Source organism: Sorex fumeus, unplaced genomic scaffold (assembly GCF_029834395.1).
Source record: "Sorex fumeus unplaced genomic scaffold, SorFum_2.1 ptg000128l, whole genome shotgun sequence".
Classification (NCBI taxonomy): Eukaryota; Metazoa; Chordata; class Mammalia; order Eulipotyphla; family Soricidae; genus Sorex; species Sorex fumeus.
In genome coordinates, this window is record NW_026606185.1 from 29616054 (window position 1) to 29639771 (window position 23718).

Sequence of the window (23718 nt, forward strand, 5' to 3'; positions counted from 1 at the left end):
TGTCCCCGATGTTCATCGACTTGCTCGAGCAGGCACTAGTAACATCTCACAACAAGTTGTGAGACTTGTCACTGTATTTGGCATATTGAATACATCACGGGGAGCTTGCCAGGCTTTGCCGTGTGGGCAAGATACTCTCAGTAGCTCGCCGGGCTCTCAGAGGGCCAGAGGAATTGAACCTGGGTCGGCCATGTCGGCCACGTGCAAGGCAAACGCCTTACCCATTGTACTGTCACAATTGGGGAGTTTGTTAAGGGCTGGAGCGATAGCACAGCGGTAGGGCGTTTGCCTTGTACGCAGCCAACATGGCCGACCCGAGTTCGATTCCTCCGACCCTCTCGGAGAGCCCGGCAAGCTACCCAGAGTATCTCGCCCGCACGGCAGAGCCTGGCAAGCTACCCATGATGTATTCGATATGCCAAACACAGTAACAAGAAGTCTCACGATGGAGACGTTACTGGACCCGCTCGAGCAAATATAAAAATAATTATCTTATATTTTGATATTTTGGTATTTTGGTTTATTTGTTTTGTGTGGCCACATCCAGCAATGCTCAGGGGTTACTCCTGACTCTGCACTCAGAAATTACTCCTGGTAGTGCTCGGGGGACCGTATGGATTGACAGGGATTGAACCCTAAGTTGTATGCAAGGCAGATGCCCTATCCACTGTACTCTCATCACTTTGGCCCAAGATTTTTGATATTTTGCATTTTGTTATAATTGTTTTGCCTTACGTGGCAGTGTTCAGGTGCTTTTGCTGGCTCTGTGTTCAGGAGTCATTCCTTGTATTGCTCAGGAGCCCATAAGTAGTGCCCAAGATTCAATCAGGATCAGCTGCATGCAACTATGTCCCTGACCCATGCAACTTCTTTTTAAAGGGTACTTTTCTATTTGTAGTCATCTTGCCAGAAATTATCTGAGCATTTTACTCATATATTTGAGGGGAAAAATTCCAGTGTCTTAATGAGTGAAACAAACAATCCCTGGTTCCTCTTTTTTGCTGTTTGATGTTGGGATTTTATCCCGTGGTGCTGAGGGCTTACTCCTGACTCTGAGCTCAGGAATCACTACTGGTGGAGCTCAGGGGAATATATGGGGTGCCAGGTATCGAATATGAGGTTGCTGTAGAGCAAAGTAAGTGCCCATTATACTATCTCTCCAGCCCCATTCCCTATTCCTCTTGATTTAATATCATATCTTCCAGTCATAAACTCAAAAGAATTATTTAATTAAGTTTTAAAACTGCTGCTGGTTTTAAAGAAATGCATGATTGGTTTTTTGGGTTTTTTTTTTTTTGCCATGATAATCTTTACAACCAGTGCTGTTTCTCCTTCCTGTTATTTCTGTGCTTTGGTGTATGCCCCTGCTGGGAAGTAAAAGTCAGCTAATTAAATGCTGGGTAGTGAAGCACCTGTTTCTTTTAAACAAGCACAGGAAGCACTCATCAGCAGCTTCCTGCTCAAATGAAATGAAGTTACAGGAATATAAGATGTGCTAGAAATGCATTGATGGTACTCTGATCATTTGTGCATGTGTGCTTGTGCACGCGCATGTGTGTGTTTTATGTCAGGTAATAGGAAATATCAGGAGACAAGAGTAACACAAAATTTATTGCTTTGCCTTCAGAGAACATGTTAGACAAATTTATTTCCTTGATAACCTTTTTTTTTTTAAATTTTTCGGGATTTGGGGGAATTGTCTGGGAGCCACAACTGGGGTGCTCAGGGATTACTCCTGGCTCTGCACTCACAAATTTCTTCTGGCATGGCTGAAAGGACCATATGGGATGCTGGGGATCAAACCCGGGTTAGCCGTGTGCAAGGCAAGCACAATTCCTTCTGAGCTATCTCTCTCCAGTCCTATTTCCCCTGTTATCTTTCTAAGAATTATTTTATCATGGAGTAGGGCAAGATGTCTGAAGCACTAGACCAGGGCTGAGGAACCTTTTCTCTACCGAGGACCATAAAGTACAGGCATTTTGACTGTGGGCTGCCATAGGCAACATTTTTGCATGATCAGACCAGAAGATTTTGCAGGCTTTACCCAACCTGTGCAAGTGGCACATTCTTACAGACTGTGGTTGTCTTCTCAACCACAGTGTGATTACTGTGTATTACTTTATCTGCCTGTTAAAATATTGGTTGCTTTTCTTCTCTATTCCTGCCCACCTTTATATAAGGATAGTTATATAAAATTATTAAAGCCAGAGCTCTTTGGAATATAATGTTTAGATTAGTTTCAGTAACAACATCTAATAGTTCTTAAGCTAGCATGTATTTCCTTACTTAGGTAACTCTAAGGTCCTTTCCAGTACCAGCATTTGGTGAGTCTAAGTTTCTCTGAAATGAAAAGGACTCTCCTTAGACGAGTATTATAAGATGTTAGAATGCTCGTTCAACAAATCATTATTGATTGAAGCTGGAGGAGAGAAGGAGGTCTGTGTCTCTCATGCATTAAAGATAGTACAGCTTATAGCAAGAAGGAAGAATAGTTAGTATCTGGGGGTGGAGGTGTTAACTGCTTGGATTGGAAATGGTATAGAAGAAGTTAACTCAAAGGTTAGAATGCATGCTTTGCATGTGGGAGCCCCAGGCCATGTGGTTCCCTGTGTGTCATCAGTATGCCCAAAAATTAAGAAAAGAAAATGGCATAAAAGAATAAAAAACAACAATTAAGTTTTTTGAGTTTTCCAAGTTTTCACATACCTATATTGAATTAAACTATGATCTTGCCTTCTTATGTGAATAATGGTAGTTTAAGATACTTCAACCTAATGCAATCAAAAAGTATTAAAACACATAGACAATAATAGCTTACTCTTATCAGCCACCTACAATGTATTTTTTTTAAGTTTTGATAGCTTTTCCAGAAAATCATACTTTTTTTAATTAAAAAAACAATTGAAAGATGGGGGTTAGTTTCAACACCAGTGGTGTTGACTTTGTCTCCACCATTGTTCTCATTTGGCCAGCTACCTCCAAAGCCTGTACCCTTAGCAGGCACAGACTAGTTTTATATTGCTTGTTACAACTTAATGCAGTGATCAAAAAATACTTCAGAAAAAGAAAACTTGTGAAAATTGTTATATCTCACCATAGTGAGATATGTGGATACATTGGGTTCCAGCTGAAAACTTCTGAGTGGCAGGCCGAGTCTCCACCCTGCCCAAGCCCCAGCAGCCATTGCCACACCCTCACAACTACCAACAGGCCAACTCCACCGCTTCACACCTGAGCTCTCCCCAGATGCCAAACTGCAGAAAATTTCAGGTACAACTTGTATGCCTGAAATTAAGGGCTTGTCTGAAGGTTTATTGAACTGTTGTTGCTAGTTGAGCCTTCTGTATTAATGTTTTTGGTTACTGAGCTTAGTTGACGTCTGTTGTACTTTCCATCTGGTTTGGTGTGTTCCTACTGGAATGTCAGTCTTGTAGAGTTTGGAGGTATTGTGTGGCCACAAATGCAGCTGTGTGCTCCAAAAACTCCAGAATATTTATTTGGGCAGTAATTTGCATGGCAGTGGTTGTGGAAAGTGAGTGTGGTTGCCAGGACTTCCAGAAGTACAGGAGGTTAGAGGAGAGGCTGCCCACTCCCACCCCAAGAACATCCCAGAGTTCTTAGCCTGAAGACCAGTGTACCTGAAGTTTTCTGCAGTTTGGCATTTGGGCAGAGCTCAGCTGTGGGGTGGTGGAATTGGCATGGTGGCACCTGTTGGGATGTGAGAGTGGCTACTGGGACTTGGAAAGGGCGGAGATGAAGCCTGCCCTGCTTCTAAGAGTGCCCCTGAGTTTTCAGCTGGAAACCAGTATCGCCTAAATTTTTGCGGCTAGTTGTTCTCTTCCAAGATTTAATCATGAATCTGTGAAGCTGGGCTGATAAATGAGCTCACATGGCAGCGGTTGTAGTCTTGTCTGCTTCTTTAATCACTGTGAATGGGTCACTCACTGTGAATGGGTCACGGTCACGGTCCTCCCGTTGTTCATCGATTTGCTCGAGCGGGCCCAGTAACATCTCCATCGTGAGACTTGTTGTTACTATGTTTGGCATATTATAATAATATATAATATATTATATATAATATAATAATATATAAAATAATATATAGTAATAGGAATTTCTTTATTGTGAGTATCCTATACCTGCATGGGGTAATTTGTATTACAAGGTTGATATCTAGAGGTGGATCTTTTTAAAAGAGTATGCATATCTTAAAATTTTATGGCTAGTTTCAGAATGCTTTCCAAAAAAGTTGTGCCGGTTTCTACAACTGTTTTCCCTTCCTTTACTAATAGCATATGTGATCAATCATTTAAAAATGTTCTACTCATTACAATTTTTTATTTATTATATATCTACCAGTACTATGTGATCTCTTTGAGGAATGAGGTTCTAATTCTGTATGAGAATACTGCAAAGAAAAATCAGGGCTGGAGAGGTAGTGCAGCAGGTTAGGTTCTTTCTTGTCTTACATGTAGCCAACCTGGGTTCGATCTCCTATTTGGCCCCCTGATGCCCTCTAGGAGTGAGTCCTGAGCAACAGAGTCAGGAGTAAGCCCTGAGCTCTGCCAGATATGACCCAAACACCAAAAAATTAAAAATATTTTAAAGTATATCAAACAATTTCTAAAATACCCTCTGAGGAAGGCTGGAGACATAGTACAGCAAGCAGGGCACATGCCTTGCACATGGACAACTGGCTTCAATTCCTGTCACCCCATAGGGTCCCCCAGCACTGGCTCTGAGCTCTGATCCTTGAGTTCAGAGCCAGGAGTAAGCCCTGAACACAGCCAGGTGTACCCCAAAACTAAATAAATAAAATACACTATAGGGAAGATATTCAGATTTTTTTCATAACTTAGAAGTGTGTACATTTTGTGTACACGTGGTTTTGTGTGTTGGAGAGAACCAAATCAAATTCTTTGAAGGAATGTACATAGATATGTTGTTTGCTGTATTTACTGGTTTCATCATTTGAGTGTTTAGATTAATGATAATTGAAACATTAAGCCTCTTATTTGAAAAATAAAAGATTGAAAATTTGTTAGGGGATAAACAAGATCTCTCTGATATAATTATCTTTTTCTGGTTGTTATAATTATTTACTTATTTTAATCTATTTTAAATAACACAATTATAATGTTATAACTTTCAACACTGTCCATTATTTTTGAAGGTTTATATTTTTTGGTTTTGGGTTTTGGGGGTTGCATTCAGTGGTGCTCAGGATTTACTCCTGGCTCTGTGCTTAAGAGATCATTCTGGCCAAGGCTCAGGAGACCATATGGAATGCTGGGGATCAAATCAGAATCAGCCATGTACAAAGCAAGTGCCTTCCCCACTCTACTGTCTTTCTGGCCTTCCACCACCATTCTTACATCACTTCTAGCTTGTCTCTTCCTTCCCCTCACTCTCCACTACTTGGCAATTTCAGTTTTGTGCTCAAAATCTAAGAGTTTGTCATCTATTAGTATTATCCATCCTCCTGTATTGTTTCTATGGATGGGTGATTCTACATTCCTGAAATTTGCACAATTTTAAAAGACTATTGATAAGGATGGTCATAGTTTAAATTATCATTAAGGGTCACAGGTAGTGCCTTTCCTACGCCCCTCTTCCACCTCCCCACCCCTGCCCAAGTGTTGCTCAGGGGCTTTGTTTGAGAGTTATTCCTGGCAGTGATTGGGGATTGTGTAGTGTGGGGATCAAACTTGGGGTTCCAGTATACAAAGCATGTAGTCTAATCCCTTGAACTATCTCCTTGGCTAGATATTATAGGGAGAGGTGGTGAGTGGAAGAAAGAGAAAAGGAGGGAAGGGAAGAGAGGAAGAGAGGGGGTGTGTGTGTGTGTGTGTGTGTGTGTGTGTGTGTGTAAATGTGGGAGTGTTTTAAGAGGAACCCAGAGCCTCACATGCAAGGCACTTGCTCTATTGCTATGCTGTATCCCCAGCCCAGTAGTGCCATTCTTTTTTTTTTTTTCATTTTTTATAATTTTATTTATTGAATCACTGTGAGAGCAGTTACAAAGCTTTTGGGTTTAAGTCTCGGTCATGTAATGAAACACCCGTACCTTCACAGTGCCCATTCTTAGTGCCATTCTTTACCTGTTTTCTTTTGCCAGGCAGTAGGGGAGCCATTATTTTATAAAATGTACATTGTTATCTATTGCAACTGACTTATTAGAGGTTTAAATAGATTTATTGTCATATAACACTTCCTATAAGTATCATGTAAATTCACTAGAATTTAGATTATGTTATTACTTTAAAGAAAAAAGGCAAGGCTCATTATATTTTGAGAAAGATCTTTTACATTTTATTTTGCTAGTATTTCTATAAACAAATCTGCTTCTTTATCATAAGTGACTTCAACATAATATAAATTTTAGCAGAATTTTTTACATTTCCTAGAGACTTAAATATATATTCTCTGCTCCAGAGAGATAATATAGTGAGTAGGGTACTTGACTTGCACATGGCCAACCCTGGTACCACATATGGTCCCTCAAGCACTGCCATGTACAGTCTCTGTACAGAGCCAGGAATAAACCCTGAGCACAAGTGGGTGTAGCCCAAAAGCCAAATATATATTCTGTTAGCCCTTTGTGGTGACTTCCTGTGAACTGCACATTTCATGTTTGTCTTTCCTTCTCAAATTTCCCTTATACATTATTTAAGTAGTGAAAGTAGCAAATACACAAGAATAAAGAAGTGAGGAGAAAACAGCTGGTACTTGAGTTGAATTGACATTATTGGGGGCAGTAATGGAGGGTGGCCTACCAAAGAGAGGGTTCATCTGAATAATGAATATTATTTCTCAAATATTAATAGTGAAGTGTTTGACTCTTTTTGGTTTTTGTTTTATTTCCAGGGCTTGCAGTTTTGTGTTTTGTTGGGCTCTAATTAGTACTTGGGAGGCCATGTGGTTCCAGGGATTGAATCTGGTCTTCCCATATGCAAACCCTATTCACCCCATTCAACCTATGGAGCTATCTTTCTGGCCCTTAAGCTCCTTTTAAACATGAGTACATTGGAGCCAGGGATGTAGCTTGCCTTACGTATGTGAGGCCCTGCGTTATATTATTCTCCACTGCAGGAAATAAAAGTTAAATATGATCACATTTGTTAGAGTAACCTAATCCTCTAAATGTGGAAAATTGAAAGGAGCATATAAAAGACATGAAAAGGGAGAAAAGGAAGCAAGATTATATTGCAACCATGAAACAAGAAAAAAGCAGCTATTTTGCAAATGATTGGAGAGCTGGAGGGATGGCTCAGTGGTAGAGCCTTTGCTTTGAATAAGCGAGTCCTGAGTTTGACGTTGGTAGTGAATGACCTAAACTGTAGATCACACATTTTGTAATGGTACTTCGAGTCAATCTTTAGCTAGGATATTCACAGACTAAATTTTTGGCTATATGATAGTCTTTTCTAAAGAGAACTTTGACTAAATGATAGTCTTTTTTCAAGGTTTCTCTTCATTCAAGTCAAAGATCTGTAGGTCTGTTAACTGTTTTAAGTCTCTTGACTGTTTGGTGAGTCATTAGCTCCATATTGATTTCTTCCAGGTCACAGTTCTTTTCATCAAATCTAGAACTCTTTTCACAAATCAAGAAGGATTTAAAACTTTACCTAGGGGCACTGAGGATAGCTCAGTAATGAAATTGCTGGCCTTGATGGAATTATGTGCATGTGAAACCACCAATAATAGTATTGTAAATCACAGAACTTCCACTAAAAAATTATTATTATTATTATTTTGGTTTTGGTTTTGGTTTAGGCTACACCTGCCTCTATTCTTGCACTTATGGTTCTGTACTTGCAGTTTGTTTCCTTGAGATTCTCAGAGGGCATATGCAGTCCTGGGGATCGAATCTAGGCTTCCCTCTTGCATGCAGGCATGCACACAACTCACTGAGCTGTCACTGGCCCTCTCATCCCTATGTTTCTGTTTCCTATTTCCTGTCATCTTTTGAATTAATCAGGTGGTATTTTAGCATACCACTGTATATCCCTTGTTGGCCGGAAAGTTTGGAGATTTGTGTCCACACCCAGTAGTGCTAAGGTGCTATTCTTGACTCTGCTCAGGAGTGACCTCTGGAAGCACTCGAGGACCATATGTGGTTTGGGGGAAAGAAACCTTTAATTGACAGTGCCTTAAAGAAGTTTTTATAATGGAATAGATAAGGGGCTGGAGCGATAGCACAGCGGTAGGGTGTTTGCCTTGCACGCAGCCAACATGGCCAACCCGAGTTTGATTCCTCTGCCCCTCTTGGAGAGCCCGGCAAGCTACCGAAAGTATCTTGCCCGCACTGCAGAGCCTGGCAAGCTACCCGTGATGTATTCAATATGCCAAACACAGTAACAATAAAAGTCTCCAATGGAGATGTTACTGGGCCCGTTCGAGCAAATTCATGAACAACAGGAGGACAGTGACAGTGACAGATAAGGGGCTGGAGAGAGAGCTGTGCATGTATACCAGGTAGCTCTACCGGTCACCATCACTAGTTCCTAAGCACTAAACGATGTAGCCCCTGAGCACCATCTCACGATCATGATCATCCTGTTGTTCGTCGATTGCCTCAAGCAGGCACCAGTAACGTCTCCTTCGTCCTAGCCCTGAGACTTTAAAAAGTGCCATTTTCAAGGGTTAGGAGAATGAGACCTATCATTGTTACTGGTATTTGGCATATTGGGTACGCCACGGGGAGTTTGCCAGACTCTGCCATGTGGGCAGGTTACATTCGGTAGCCTGCCAGGTTGTCCAAAGTAAGAATGAGATGAGATCTTATTTGCAGCCGCGCACTTCCGGGAGCTGGGTTTTATAGTCTCAGCGTCTTGGCCGTTGGGATTACACGGCATCAGGGGGCCAGTTGGTTGGTGGCTGTGACCCCTGCCTACTGGAAGATGAAGGATCTGGGTGGAGGATGCTCAGCCCTGATCCGAGCAGGCTTGGGGATCTCAGCCCCGGGACCCGCATGCCTTTGTTCCTCTGCCGGTACCCTCATGCATGTGGAGAGTGGTCTCAGCATGGTTGTGTCTGGTTTTGGAGGTCTTCGGCTGCCAGGGCTCTGCTCGGGGCGGGGAGGGAAACTCAACCTGCCCCCTGCAAGGGGTCCCAGTTAGGACATCTAGGGGAAAAAAATTAAAATAGATCCAACCAACATCTCAAGACATAATTTTTCTGAGTTTTGAGAGGACATTGTATTTTAGTTAAAGGTTAAAGAAAATAACATTATCACTAGTAAAGTTGTGCACTTTTTCCAATTTGCAGTCAAGTTACAAGCCTTTTCAAAGTTAACTCTTTGATTACTTAGTGGTCTGTGTTTATTTTTTGGAGAAAATGATATGAAATATAGGCCTTTTTTTGTTTTTTAAGAAAACCCCATCTGTGACAGCTTGGTGGGGATGAATTGGTGAGCTAAATTATAACACTTAGGATAAAGATTATCACAGGACTTTACTCTTTTTCCCAGTTATATTTGTCTTAAAGCTAAGAGTGACAGTAGGAACTTAATTTAAATTAAGGCCCAAGGGCCAATGTATGCCTTATATTTATTGTCTTTTCATATAAATGACATTATTGGGTGGCATTAAATACATGTCTATGATACCACCATTGGCATGGATACCAGGTAAGTGCCAGTGTAAAAAGATACCAAGTAAAATTCTGTTCCCCTGACCCCAGCAAGAGTGATGCCTGAGTGCAGAGCCATAAGTAACCCCAGAGCACTGCCAGGTGTGGCCCCAAAGGCAAATAAAAACCAAAACCCAAAAATTGTGTGAAATAGTCTGAAGGTACAAAGTCTTTCTATTCTGAAAAAGCTAAAGAAATATTCCATTGTCCTGAACACATTTGATGGTAGACTAAAAAGTGTACTGCTAAATTCAAAGGAGTTGCACCTGGTGTAGACTTTGAACTGAGTCTTACAGGATGGTGTGATTTGAAGATAGGGCACATAGAGTAGATAAAGAGTTCCAGGAGGAGAAAATGCTACATAAGAATTAATGTTTGGAAATATGGAATAGCTATTTGGAATAAAGAGGGGAAGATATTTTATTCTATGATCAGTTATTTGACCTAGAAAGGGATGAGAACTGAGATTGTAGGAAGTAGTTTTAGCTTGCTCATGGATGACCTTCGTGTCATGCTGGACCTTGAATTTGTTTCTGTGGAGAAATTTTGTAATTGGAGCATTTTATTTTATTGAGAGAAGAGTGGGCTACATCCAGCAGTTCTCCTTTCAGCTCTGTGCTCAGAGTTAGGTTGGTTATTGCTCCCTGTGGTACTCATGGGACTGTGTCCTGCTGCGGAGTGAGTCAGGATGGCCCACATGGAAGAAGAGTTTCTTAACCCCTGTACTATATCTCTGTGATTCAAGCATTTAAAGCAAGAAAACAGTATTATAGATAATATCTTAGGGTGATATGTGTTACTCAGGATATATTGGGTTGAGGGACTTCATTAGGAACATAACAGTGAAATCTGAAATTTTCAAGAGTTAACTGTTGGAGCGATAGCACAGCGGTAGGACATTCGCCTTACAAGTGGCCAACACGGCCGACCCGAGTTCGATTCCTCCGCCCCTCTCGGAGAGCCCGGCAAGCTACCGAGAGTATTGGATATGCCAGACACAGTAACAACAAAGTCTCCAATGGAGACGTTACTGGGCCCGCTCGAGCAAACCGACGATCAACGGGAGGGCCTTTACCTTTACCTAACTGTTGGAGAAGAAGGTGGAATGAAGGACAACGCAATATAGTACAGAACTAAATTAAAATCAGTTCATGATTACATGTCACATTAGTCTAGACATTAATTTTGTTGAAATTGTTGAAATATAGGTACAAAACATGGTGACAAAACTCTAGTCTCAGACAGAAATAAAGGTTTTTCAGAGTTTTGTTGTAATGCAAAAGGAGTAGAAGGAAGACAGTGATAAAATTTGTCTGTTGCTTCGAAGTTCATCTTGTTGACCAGCAGAGGGTAGTAAAACTTGGAATTCAGTATGTTCTGCTCCCTTCTTTCACAAAGGCCTAGAAGCTGCTCAGGTCTTTTTAATGCAACAATCTTGTTACACCAAGTCAAGCACTGGGGCACTTTTATTTATCCTTGCTTCCAAGACTTAGAAGATGGCTTGCTTATTTATTTACTTTTCTGGAGCCAGGTCTTCATTTCACCCTTTATTCCCTACAACTAGTCTTTGGTTCCTCCTTGAAGTTGAAAAGTCTTGAGTCATACTCTTATAGAGATGCTTCGGTTAACATAGGGTAAGAATAAAATCAGAAATTTGAAAAATGTGAATCTTGCCTCTTGATTGCTCTATATGTTGAAATCTATAAATTTTGTTCCTGGTTAAGATTCAAGAACACATTAGAGTTTTCTTAGTCTTATGACTTAGAAAGAGGCTAATACTAGTTTATAGAGACAATATTGATACTGGTTGATTCTGTAAAGCTCTTCCACTCATTTAGGGAACCCATGAAAAACTTACTCTCCCAGTATATATCTCTCATGTTCCTTACATGTGTCTGAAATGCCCATTAGTGAACTCTTCAGCTTTAGGCATTCAAAGTACCACTATAATTCTTACTTTTCATGTAGTAGGAAAAGGCAAGTGTGGCAGGACAATTTATTTCTATACATTAACTAGACTTTAAGAAGGTGAGACATAGGATAATTTAGTTAGGAGATGGAAGTAGGATTTGGAACTGGGATTAATTTGGAACTAGGATTACACCATTCTATCTATAAACCAATAGTGCCTTTCAACTGCTTAATGAATTAATTTATTATAAAGATCAGCATTTGTAAAATGGATACTGTATATTACATAATGTTCTCTTATGATCCCCAAAGTAATTCTTACGATATAATTACTGTTTTCATTCCTATTTTGCAGATTAGGAACCTGAGACACAGTAAGGGTTAAGTCACTTAAAATTATTTTTGGAAGAAATGGTCTTTGTTCAATCTCAGTTTTTCCATGTATGTTGCTGAGCACAATTCATCATCCATAAAAGGTGCCCTTAAACTTAAAATATTTTTAATTGAATCAGCACATAGACTAGTATGAAACTAAGTTGTCTTAGACGGTAGCTTTTAGAAACCAAGGCTCATATAGAATCTCAGCGTGATTCATTGAGTCCATGGGCTCACCAATGAGCTTAGTAGTGATTTAAGGACACATGGGAAAAAGAAGTAGATATGCTTTTAAAGGCTTTATTTCATATCACCCACTGTTACTTTGAAAGAATAACAAAATTGGATAACTTTTAACCTAGTTTTATTTTTTAAAGGGTGTTAGGATTCTGAAATTGGTTACTAACCATGTCAGTTATTTTCCTAGTAATGACTTCCTCAAAAGTTTTATCATAAAAGTAATAAACTTTATTTAGTGATAATAAAATTGATTTGGCAGTGTTAGAATTTAACTATTATATTTAATTACATAAATCCAAGAACATCTCTTATGTACTTTGTAAGTGAATTATTTCTTTCATCTTCATTAATCTCTTATTTTACCATGTTTTTAACCAGGTAAAGAATTTAGGTTGGGGGGCTGGAGCGATAGCACAGCGGGTAGGGCATTTGCCTTGCACGCGGCCGACCCAGGTTCGATTCCCAGCATCCCATATGGTCCCCTGAACACCGCCAGGAGTAATTCCTGAGTGCAGAGCCAGGAGTAAGACTTGTGTATTGCCAGGTGTGACCCCCCCCAAAAAAAATAATTTAGGTTAAGACATATACTCATGTAGAAAGTCTATTGGGAAAAATCCTTAATTTTAGATATAAATAGTATATTGTCTCAGGTTTTGTCACAAATTCTGTCCTCTATTACTTTTTATTTTTGGTATTGTCAATGTAGTATGGCCAGAAATGAATTCTGGGAAACTTTGGCAAAAGGCCTTGGTAGGGTGGAGGAAAGTGAAAAATAAAAGTAAAAAGGCAGGTTTGAGTTTTTATGGGTTTAAGCAATCTGCACACTTTATTCTCCTTACCAGGTCACTGTGAAACTGACAGTGCAAATTGTAGATCTGAATCATACACAGAGGAACAAAAATGGTATATGTCTGTAGCAATAAAAATACAGATATCTGTAAATATATGTGTTTAAGAAAGATTGCCTAAGATTTACTAAGTCAGTCACTATTGGGGGGAAAGTGCTATCATCGTCCTAAAGTTGTGAATTATGAAAGACATTTCTGTTGGGTTGCAGAATGTCCCTTGGGGTTTGTTTCATTTATAACATTGCTTCAGGCCTTCTGCTGCATCCTGTTGGAATGACCTCCTTTTCAACCCTTTGCCGGCAGCTGTAATGGGGCTCTTTCCCCTGGATCCTTCAAGCTTGTCACATGACAGACATGAACTGTGACCCTTTTGTTCCTTACCAGATGACTATTTCTGTTGAACAATTTCACCTGATTTTCTTTCTTTGACCCTCTGCTTTTTTCCTTCTCACTGAAAATTCTTTCTGTTGCAATTAAGTTTTATTAGTATATAACAGAAGATGCATAAAAGGGTACAAATTATATGCCCACTGATTGAATTTTCACAGCACAAGCACATCAGTTTAGGCAATACTGCAATCAAGAAAGAAAGCATTACCAGAACCCCAGAAAACTTCTCCTATGCCTAATCTTCTTACCACAAAGGAAATAGTAATTTTTGGGGGGAGGGGGTGCTGTCGAGTATTAAACTGAACTTAGGGACTTATACATGCAAGACAAATACTCTAATTTTAAAACTGCATGTCTGTTTCAGAAACTGTAATCTTGAATTCTATAACTTTCCCATTTTAAAAAAAAACTATATAGACTTAAACTGTATATATTCCTTTGCATCTGTCTCTCTCGTCCCCTTCCAGAGACTGAACCCAGACCTCACATATGCAGGGCATGTACTCTTCTCCCGAGTACTTTTCCCAGCCCATCTGTTTCATGTAATATTTAATGATAGTCATCAGGTTACTTCGTTATTGCTGCATAATATTCCATTTGTATGAACATTCTGTAACTTTATGTTTACTAACTAGGTATTTGTTTTTAATATCTATGCTGAATATTCTTATATGTGTCATTTGTAAGTATGACATATTCCTTGTTATTTACATAGAAGTGTAATTAACATGATAGTATATCTGTTTAGTTACTTATATAATTCATGTAAAATACTCTATGATTTTTTACAAACTCTTAATAGGAAACATTTGTAAACATCTATAGATTCAGCTTCAAATATATTACAGTTTTTATTGTTTGTTTTCCATATTGGAGCCACACCCGGTGGTGTTCAGGGTTTGTGGTCAGGGTGAGATCAGACCTAGGCTGACGTTGTGTGGGGCAAGTGCCCTGCTGGTGTACTGCCTCTCCAGCCCTACACTTTTTAGTAGATGACTTCCATATACCAGGAAATACCTCTCATTGTCCTCTCATTGACACATATTATTCACTTTCTGAGGTGTTCTTTGTATCTGGCTTTCCAAAGTTAAGTTGGTAGCTCTTTTTGCAAAAATCTTAGAAATTTTTTGCAGGGAGGGTGATGGGCAGGAGAGTGCTAACCAGCAATACTTAGGGGTTATTGATCCTTAAAGGATTTCCCTCTCCAGGGCTAGAAGATAGCAAAATGCACTGAGCTTTCCATGCAGGAAGAATTTAGTCCTTTTGTCCCCGGTACTGCATATGGTACCTGGTCCTGGAACTGAGAGTAACCCTTGAGCACCAAAGGGCATGGCCCCAAAGCAAAACAAAGCAAAAGTGGATTTCTCTCCACTCCATTAAAAAAATGTGGTGAGTATGTGGTGATGGTAGTAGCATATACAAATTACTGTAATGCCTTGTAAACTAATTTCCATTATTTCTACTCCTTCTGGGCTGGAGCAGTTGCATAGGCAGTAGGATGTTGGCCTTGCATGTGGCCGACCTGGGTTTGATTCCTCCTTTCCTCTCAGAGAGCCCAGCAAGCTACCCAGAGTATCCTGCCTGCACGGCAGAGTCTGGCAAGCTACTTGTGGTGTATTTGATATGTCAAAAAACAGTAACAAGTCTCACAGTGGAGATGTTACTGGTGCCGCTCAAGCAAATCGATGAACAATGGGAGGACAGTGACAGTGACTACTCCTTCTGGGGAACAGGAACATATTTAAAATGGATCTTGGAATGTTAATAGATTGACCTGAGTTCCAGCTCCGGTTGCTGTCCGTCTGATCTTCAACAGGTTTCTCATTTGGTAAAAGAGAAACTTATTGGGATGTTGTGTCTCTCAAGAGGAGATGATATATGGAGGCAGGTAGTTTTTGTGGGTTTTGGAGATCCAGAGGCTGGAAAAGGGAAACAAAACAACTCACAGACACTGAATTTGGGGTGGAGATCCACAGCATGCTGTATCCTGGAGTTTCTGGGTGTTTGGGCTGGCATCCCAGCCCCAGCACAGGAAACCTCCTCAATGCTCCCAAGAAGCCAAACCTAGAATTTATTTATTCTAAAGAAATTTATTCACATTAATATTCACATAAATACAAGCCTATAGAAATAACTTAGGAAAAACAGTCATCATGTATTACTACTCTCACCCACTATAGCAAAAAAGGAGGAAAAGGAGAGCCCTACATAAGAATCATCTACATGCAGTAGGTGGAAGTGCCTAACACAGACTCAGAGAGTCTCACAGATGCTCAGGCACCTGTTCTTAACAGTAAGGAATCAACGGAGACTTGGCCCAGAGAGTTGTGGAATCTGAAGCACTTATGGCTTTTGTATGTAATTTTTGCAGTTGCATACCAAAAAACCACACACACAGTGTGCTTTTACAAATATACATAAATCAATGAAATTATCACCATAATCAAAAGAGTGACCACATTTATCACTCCCCAAAAAAGGAAATATAGTACTGCAGGTACAGCGTTTGCCTTGCACGCAATCGACCCGGGTTCGATCCCCAGCATCTCATATGGTTCCCTGAGCACCGCCAGGTGTGACCCAAAAGGCAAAAAAAAACAAACAAAAAAAGGAAATATTGGAGCATGGAGCTAACCCAGTGGTGAAGTGTCTGCTTTTCAAGTAAAAACCATGAGTTTGATCCCAGGCACCACTAGATGGGAAAGAGGGAGCTTATACTGGTTGGATGAGAAAGAGAAACTGGCCTGAAGTATGTAACAAAAATGGGGAAATAAAAATCTAGCCATGGTCCAGGTGGGAGAGAGAATGAATAAGGTCAAGGATTAGTGCAGGAGACTGTGCTGTAGGGCCTGAACTCACTTTATTATATTATTTCTGGTACCTAACTCAGAAACCAGAGGCCAGTGACAGGTTGAACTGACAAGTTTTCCCTTTACCCCTTTATAAATGATTATTTTAAAATTGTTTCTCTTTTTTATTCGGTTTAGGGCTTAAAAGATAATTTTCTTGCTTCTGGAACATCCAGCCTGACAGCCACCAAACAGTTGCTTCGTCCAAGAATCACAAGAGTCTGCCTCAGGGACTTGATATTCTGTATGGAACAGGAAAGGGAAATGAAGTACTCGCGAGCACTATACCTTGCTCTTTTGAAGTGACCACTCCACTCTCCATCCAGATCTTTGCTATTTACTGCCAAAGAAGACATAAGAAACATTGTTGCACTGTCCTAAAATTTCAGTTTCTAGAAAGTAACCATCAATATGGAAGATGATTGTTTACAGTTTTAAGCTTTATTATACCTATACCTGTCAAAGGGTTCATAATGACTAGAATTCAGCCTTGTCAATTGGTTATGAATGCAGTTCACAGAAATGGGCATCTACCTATATGTTTAATCCTACATATTAAGGCCCTATTTGTTACTCCCTGCTTCATTTGCCATCTTCACAGGTGAGATACCTTTTCCTAATACGACCTGCATTAAGACGCAGGGGAGAATAAGTGTCACTCCTTTCCAAGGAAAATATATCTCATCCTATAATGAACCTGTCTCAAAGGGTTAGGTTTTCTGACTGAAATCACAATAACGGCTCCAGAACCAGGAGCTGGTTATTGAAGAATAGTTTTCAAAGCCTTAGCCGTTGTAACAGTTACCTTTTGTAGTTGAAGATGACAAGCCACAGTATAGGTCTTGAGGTGACTGAGCCCCAGTGTTGTCAAAACCAAGACATGGGGGATAATTTGTGGCTAAGGTTTCTGTTCTCTGGTTCACATCACGGTGTGCTCCTTTACTCCCTCTTGTACTAAATGTGGATACATCCTTGTTGGGGGAATCTAAAATTGAATCTGTTGGGCTACTTTGTTGAAAAATAGAAGAGTGAGAAGTTTTAGAAGGAGTAATTAATTAGGAATAATGCTGCATATACTCAAGGGTGCAGTAGGAAATGGGAAGTCCAGAAACACTTGGTACATGTTTCTTGACAACAACAAAAGTCGTAGCTCAACAACAAAAGGAAATATAAGCAACATTTTCAAAGTACGGTATTGCAAAAGGAAGAAGAGTTCTTTTTCGCTTATGTATTGTTTTAAATTTCAGGTGGTTTTGTAAAATCTTTTAGTTACCGTAAGTTTTAAGTATCTCGTTGCATTTTTTAAAATTGTACTTGGTGGTTAGTTATGTTTAACAGTGAGACTTCATTTTGGATTCTATACTCAAAAGATGGTACTGGCACCTCACTCTTGGGGATCTTGGTTCTAAATATATGAAAAGCATGTTATACATATATGTATGTAATACTCATCTGAAGATGAAGCAGATGTTTTGCCAAGCAAAACATTTTTTTCCTTTCACCTGTGTGGCATGTAGCTGGTGAAAAATAAAATCATAATTCAAATCACAAAAGAATGTAAATCCTCCAAGAATTTTTTTTTATATATAATGGGAAAGCTGTTCTTAGAAAAAAAAATGGGGAAAACAGCTCAAGTATATTATTCTTCAACCTGTTTTTTCCATCAGAACTGTTACACCATATTCTGTAAGTTTTAAATTTGCCACAGTTTTTGTTTTACAGTTATTATGCTATAAATTATGTATATGCTGAGTACTTTAAGAAAGATATTGTTTTTGATATTTAAATGCTTAGCTTTATTTTTTGTAAAGCGCAGTATATGCTCATATTTGTGTATAATTTTATTGATGGATCGGATGTTTAAAATTATTTCAAATACTTCATTAAAATAATTATTTTATTATAAGAGTAGCTTTACTTGGTCACTTACTTTGAAAGCTATTCTTCAATAACCAGCTCCTGGTTCTGGGCCTCGATAGCTGATCTTGACTTTGATTAACTGTTACTTACTTTTGGGTTCCAGTACCTCACTCACATCCCAGTTACTGTAGCGCTCTTTGAAATCACTATGAATCTGTATGCTATTTGACTCAAAAAGAAAAGTATATTATTACAAAAGCTTTTCTTGGGGGTCAGAGTTCAATCCTATACGGTCCCCCGAGCACTGCCAGGAGAAAATCCTGAGTGCAGAGGCAGGAGTATCCCCTATGCACCACCAGTTATGGCCCCAAAATGAAAATAATAATTATAATAATTTTTTAAAGCTTAGCCTATCAAGGTTTTCTTAATATATCCTTTTTCAAAATTAATTTGCACTGCCAATGATTAAACATAGGTCCCATGTGTACAAGGCTTGAACTTTACCATGGAGCCACATCCCTAGCCTAGTCACTCTTACTCCTGAGCCCTTTAATAAACCTTTATTATATCCCAGCCCTTAATAGCAGTTTTTGGAGTGGGGGGTGGAGTGCAGGAAGTTGCTCCCAGGCATTGCTTCATTGCAAGGACCTGCTTGCTAAAAGGGTACACCCGTTTTGGACTCTACACAAGTGAAAAGCATGCCATGTGCTCAGGCCCTCCAGTGCCAACAATTCCTGGACCACCCTGACAGTACTGGGGATAAGAACAGTTTTTTATTGAATATGTTATAGAAGAGATTTAGAAAGTCCAGAGCCCATATCATCAAATTCTTCAAATTCTTTGCTTGAATAGCTGGGGCGGGGGGGGGGGGGGGGGCGCGGGTGGGAAGCCTGCAGTACCTCCAGCTGGTTCCGCAGCTAAACCTGGGTCTACCAGCACTTGCACTGCAATGAGACTCCCAGCACGGATACTGAGCAGGACTGCAAACAAGCATTTACACTAGCTGCTTTAATGAGGACCTGCATCTGCCCTCACTGTCATCGTATTGTACCCAGTAAGCATCACATAGATACAGACAAGCTTTGAAACTGTCCATGGTGTAGGAGCGTGTTGGGAAAGAAACTGCAGGGAACGTTGCTAGTTACTACGATGAGGGTGTCATCACCATGTGATCTTAACAGCCTTAGAAGAATCTAAACCCTTGAGTGTCAGCTAAGGAGAGGCATTCTTATATTCTCTAAAACTCGGTCATGAAGTTTATCTTCTACACAGAGAAAAAATAGAGTTTCCAAGGTATTCTTCTCCATAGTTGGAAAGTGGTTAGTTCTGTAGTAAAATTAGATGTATAAATTAGATGTTCTTGACCAATACAATTTTCCAGTGTCTTATTCATAAAACTTTTCACTTCTTTTGAAAAATGAGAAGATACAGAATCAGATAAATACATCATAACCTTTTGAAAGGCAGTTCACTGGAGTCAGTCGATGAATGTCCACTTTAGTTGTGGGAAAGATTTATCTTCTCTTGTCTGATGGGGCCACCTATGGTGGTGGTTAGGGCTACCATAAGGTCTGTGGCCAGGTATTGATCCCAGCTATGCTCAGGGGACCATGCCGTGCTGGTGTCAGGCATCGAACCCAGACAAGTTGCATGCAAGGCGAGTGCCTTAGCCCTTGTTCTCTCTGGCCCCTAAGGAATATTTTAAATTTAAAATTCGTTCGTGGTGGCTGGTCCTGGAGGTCTTCGGCTGCCGTAGCCCTGGTCGGGGCGGGGAGGAAAGCTCAACCCGCTCCCCTCCAAGGGACTCCGGGAAGGAACACCCAGGCGCGGGGGCAGAGACTGCACTGCTCTCGTCCGGGATCTGGATTTTATAGTCTCTGAGTCTTGGCCGCTGATGGGATTACACGGCGCCAGGGGGCCAGGTGGTGGGTGTGACCCCCGCCTACTGGAATTTGGAGGATCTGGGTGGAAGATGCTCGACTCCAATTCGAGTAGGCGTGGAGGTCTCTGCCCCGGAACCCGCGTGGCTGTGTTCCTCTGCCAGTACCTTCATGGGTGCGGAGAGTGGTCTCAGCACGGTGGTGGCTGGTCCTGGAGGTCTTCGGCTGCCGTAGCCCTGGTCGGGGCGGGGAGGAAAGCTCAACCCGCTCCCCTCCAAGGGACTCCGGGAAGGAACACCCAGGCGCGGGGGCAGAAGACCTCCAGGACCAGCCACCACCATGCTGAGACCACTCTCCGCACCCATGAAGGTACTGGCAGAGGGACACAGCCACGCGGGTTCCGGGGCCGAGACCTCCACGCCTACTCGAATTGGAGTCGAGCATCTTCCACCCAGATCCTCCAAATTCCAGTAGGCGGGGGTCACACCCACCACCTGGCCCCCTGGCGCCGTGTAATCCCATCAGCGGCCAAGACTCAGAGACTATAAAATCCAGATCCCGGACGAGAGCAGTGCAGTCTCTGCCCCCGCGTCTGGGTGTTCCTTCCCGGAGTCCCTTGGAGGGGAGCGGGTTGAGCTTTCCTCCCCGCCCCGACCAGGGCTACGGCAGCCGAAGACCTCCAGGACCAGCCACCACCATGCTGAGACCACTCTCCGCACCCATGAAGGTACTGGCAGAGGGACACAGCCACGCGGGTTCCGGGGCCGAGACCTCCACGCCTACTCGAATTGGAGTCGAGTATCTTCCACCCAGATCCTCCAAATTCCAGTAGGCGGGGGTCACACCCACCACCTGGCCCCCTGGCACCGTGTAATCCCATCAGCAGCCAAGACTCAGAGACTATAAAATCCAGATCCCGGACGAGAGCAGTGCAGTCTCTGCCCCCGCGCCTGGGTGTTCCTTCCCGGAGTCCCCTGGAGGGGAGCGGGTTGAGCTTTCCTCCCCGCCCCGACCAGGGCTACGGCAGCCGAAGACCTCCAGGACCAGCCACCACCATGCTGAGACCACTCTCCGCACCCATGAAGGTACTGGCAGAGGGACACAGCCACGCGGGTTCCGGGGCAGAGACCTCCACGCCTACTCGAATTGGAGTCGAGCATCTTCCACCCAGATCCTCCAAATTCCAGTAGGCGGGGGTCACACCCACCACCTGGCCCCCTGGCGCCGTGTAATCCCATCAGCGGCCAAGACTCAGAGACTATAAAATCCAGCTTATCAGGACATCTTTTTATGACATCTTATTATCTCATTCCTACTTTGGACAAACTTGCAGGCTATCGAATGTAGCCTGCCCACAGGGCAGAGTCTGGCAAACTCCCCGTGGCCTACCAAATATGCCAAATACCAGTAACAATGATGGGTCTCATTCTCCTAAAGAGCCGTGAATATAATCTCAGGGCTAGGATGAAAGAGACGTTACTGGGGCCTGCTCGAGGCAATCGACGATTAACAGGATGATGAAATGAAAAAAAAAATGAAATGAAAATTCGTTCATGTGCTTGAGGCCAATCTCATCCTGAATCCCAGCACCACATATGGTGTCCCAAGAACCATTAGGGGGTGACTTGTGAGCACAGAGCCAGAAATATCCCCTGAGCCGTGCAGGTGGGACCCAAACCTTCTCCCTCACTACTCTTTGCCAAAACAATTCACCAACTAATCCTCAGAGGGGAATAAACATTTCAAATACCTATCCTGCTGTGTTTGCCTTATTTGTTTGTGTAATGCATCATTCACTTTTATTTATTTATTTTTTATATTTATTTATTGAATCACTGTGGGAAAAGTTACAAAGCTTTCAGGTTTAAGTCTCGGTCATGCAATGATCAAACACCTTTCCCTTCACCAGTACTTATTTTTCACCACCAAGAACCCCAATATACCCCCCACCCCTCCCAATGACTTTGAGGCAGATGAATTCTACTTAATATCTACTTTGATTACATTCATTATTTCGACAAAAGATGAACCATTATTGTTTAGAGTTTACACCCAAAAATCAGAACTGCTGAAAAGGCATTGTGAAATAATTTGTTTTCTGTAGCTGGTTATGAGAACCATATGATGTCACGCGGCCACTATTGCAGCTGCGCGATTTTGGATTTCTGGTATTTTACTTATTGTCTGGAGGGATTTCTGCCAAGAGCCAGATAATTGCAAGATTTGTTTCTGTGGCTCTGGAGCCATGGCTGTGCCGGAGAACTGCTCATGGGGGCAAATCATGACCTCAGTAGGGCGTGAAGGACAAGCGGGGAACACCCCCCTTCCCATGAGGTTGCAGTTGCCCCATCACCACCGGCTCATGCCTAGCTTTCTAATAAGTTCCGAGGCAGCTGCCATCTTGCTGCCCGAGGTGGGGGAGGGGGGGAGGCAGAAGGGAGCAACACCCCCTCCCTCCCGGGGAGGCATGGTACCGTGGATTAACGCATAGTCCATTCACTTTTCTGCAGCAAGCTGCCGGGCTCTGCATTAAGTCCTTGTGCCTCTGGAGCCATAGCTGTGCATCATTCACTTTTAATATGACTGATTAACTTTTTATTTTAATTTTTTGGGTTGGTGGGGCACACCCAGTTGTGCTCAGGGGCTATTTCTGCCCTCAGGAATCACTCCTGAAAGTGGTCTGAGGACCAAGTGGTATGCTGACGATTGAACCCAGGGTTAGCTGCATGCAAGGCAAGTGCCCTATCCACTGTGCTATTGTTCAGGCCCCTGATTAACCTATTAATTGTGCCCTACTGAACATCTTTCTCCTCTTCTTCAGGCACAGTCGCCAAATAAGAACAATTACTAGATCTAGAACCCAAACCTCCAGGGTAAAATTTCTAAAAATTTCTAGGGAGTCTGCAATAGTTTTGATAGAATTGTGGCCATTATTCTTTTATAATACCTTACCACGTAAAGAGCCAAGGCAAAAACCATTTTTATTTTGCCCTTCAGGGCAACTTTCACTTTGCCCTTCAGGACAAGTAGAAATTCTTCAAACAAACCTGTGAAGGCACCGGAAATGTGGCCTCAACATCACTCTGAACAACAGATTTCCAAAGAGATCTTTTTTTGTAGCTATTTCAGAATTCCCTGTAGCTAGTATCTCAAGTCTACCAGGAGTGATTCCTGAGCACAGCCAGGTGTGGCCCAAAAATGAAAACAAAAAACAAGAAAGAAAAACTGCTTCTTTGGAAGAGGGGAGACATCCACAGAACCTCACAAATGAGAGTGGCCAAGAACTTTTTTGTCTTGTGTGTGAAGACAGACTGTTCCCATGTCTCCTTACCAAGTGAGCGCCTGCAGTCTGACAGATGACAGGCAGACAGAAGTGACTGACATTTCAGACCTCGCTCAAGACAACTTGCTTGTTCTCTTTCCCTGGGGAACTCAGAAGACTGGGTTGAGTAAGGCAGAGCCCCCAAGATAGAAGGTGCCTTGGAGTATCTGAGTCATGGCTTGGACACACTGCTTGCTAATCAAGTACATTCCTTTTGGATTCCACACAAGTGAAAAACATCAAAGTTGCAGACTATTAATGGGACTGGAGAGAGTACAGGGGGTAAGGTAAGTACACGCAGCTGACCTGGGTTTGATCCCCAGCATCCCATATGTCCCCTGAACCCACCAGGAGTGGCTCCTGAGTGCAAGAACTATAAGTAACACCTGAGCATTGCTAGGTGTGGCACA

At 41.8% G+C, this 23718-nt stretch overlaps 1 protein-coding gene across 1 annotated transcript in view; it reads left to right on the forward strand.

Annotated features, from left to right (window-relative positions):
• TAF4B (TATA-box binding protein associated factor 4b) overlaps nt 1-18146 on the forward strand; it is a 121363-nt gene extending 103217 nt beyond the window's left edge. Inside the window, exon 15 of the mRNA XM_056137900.1 lies at nt 16385-18146. Within this exon, the coding sequence (XP_055993875.1) occupies nt 16385-16552 (168 nt within the window). The 3' untranslated portion in view covers nt 16553-18146. The remainder of the gene's footprint in view (nt 1-16384) is intronic.
• The last annotated feature ends 5572 nt before the right edge of the window (nt 18147-23718 follow it).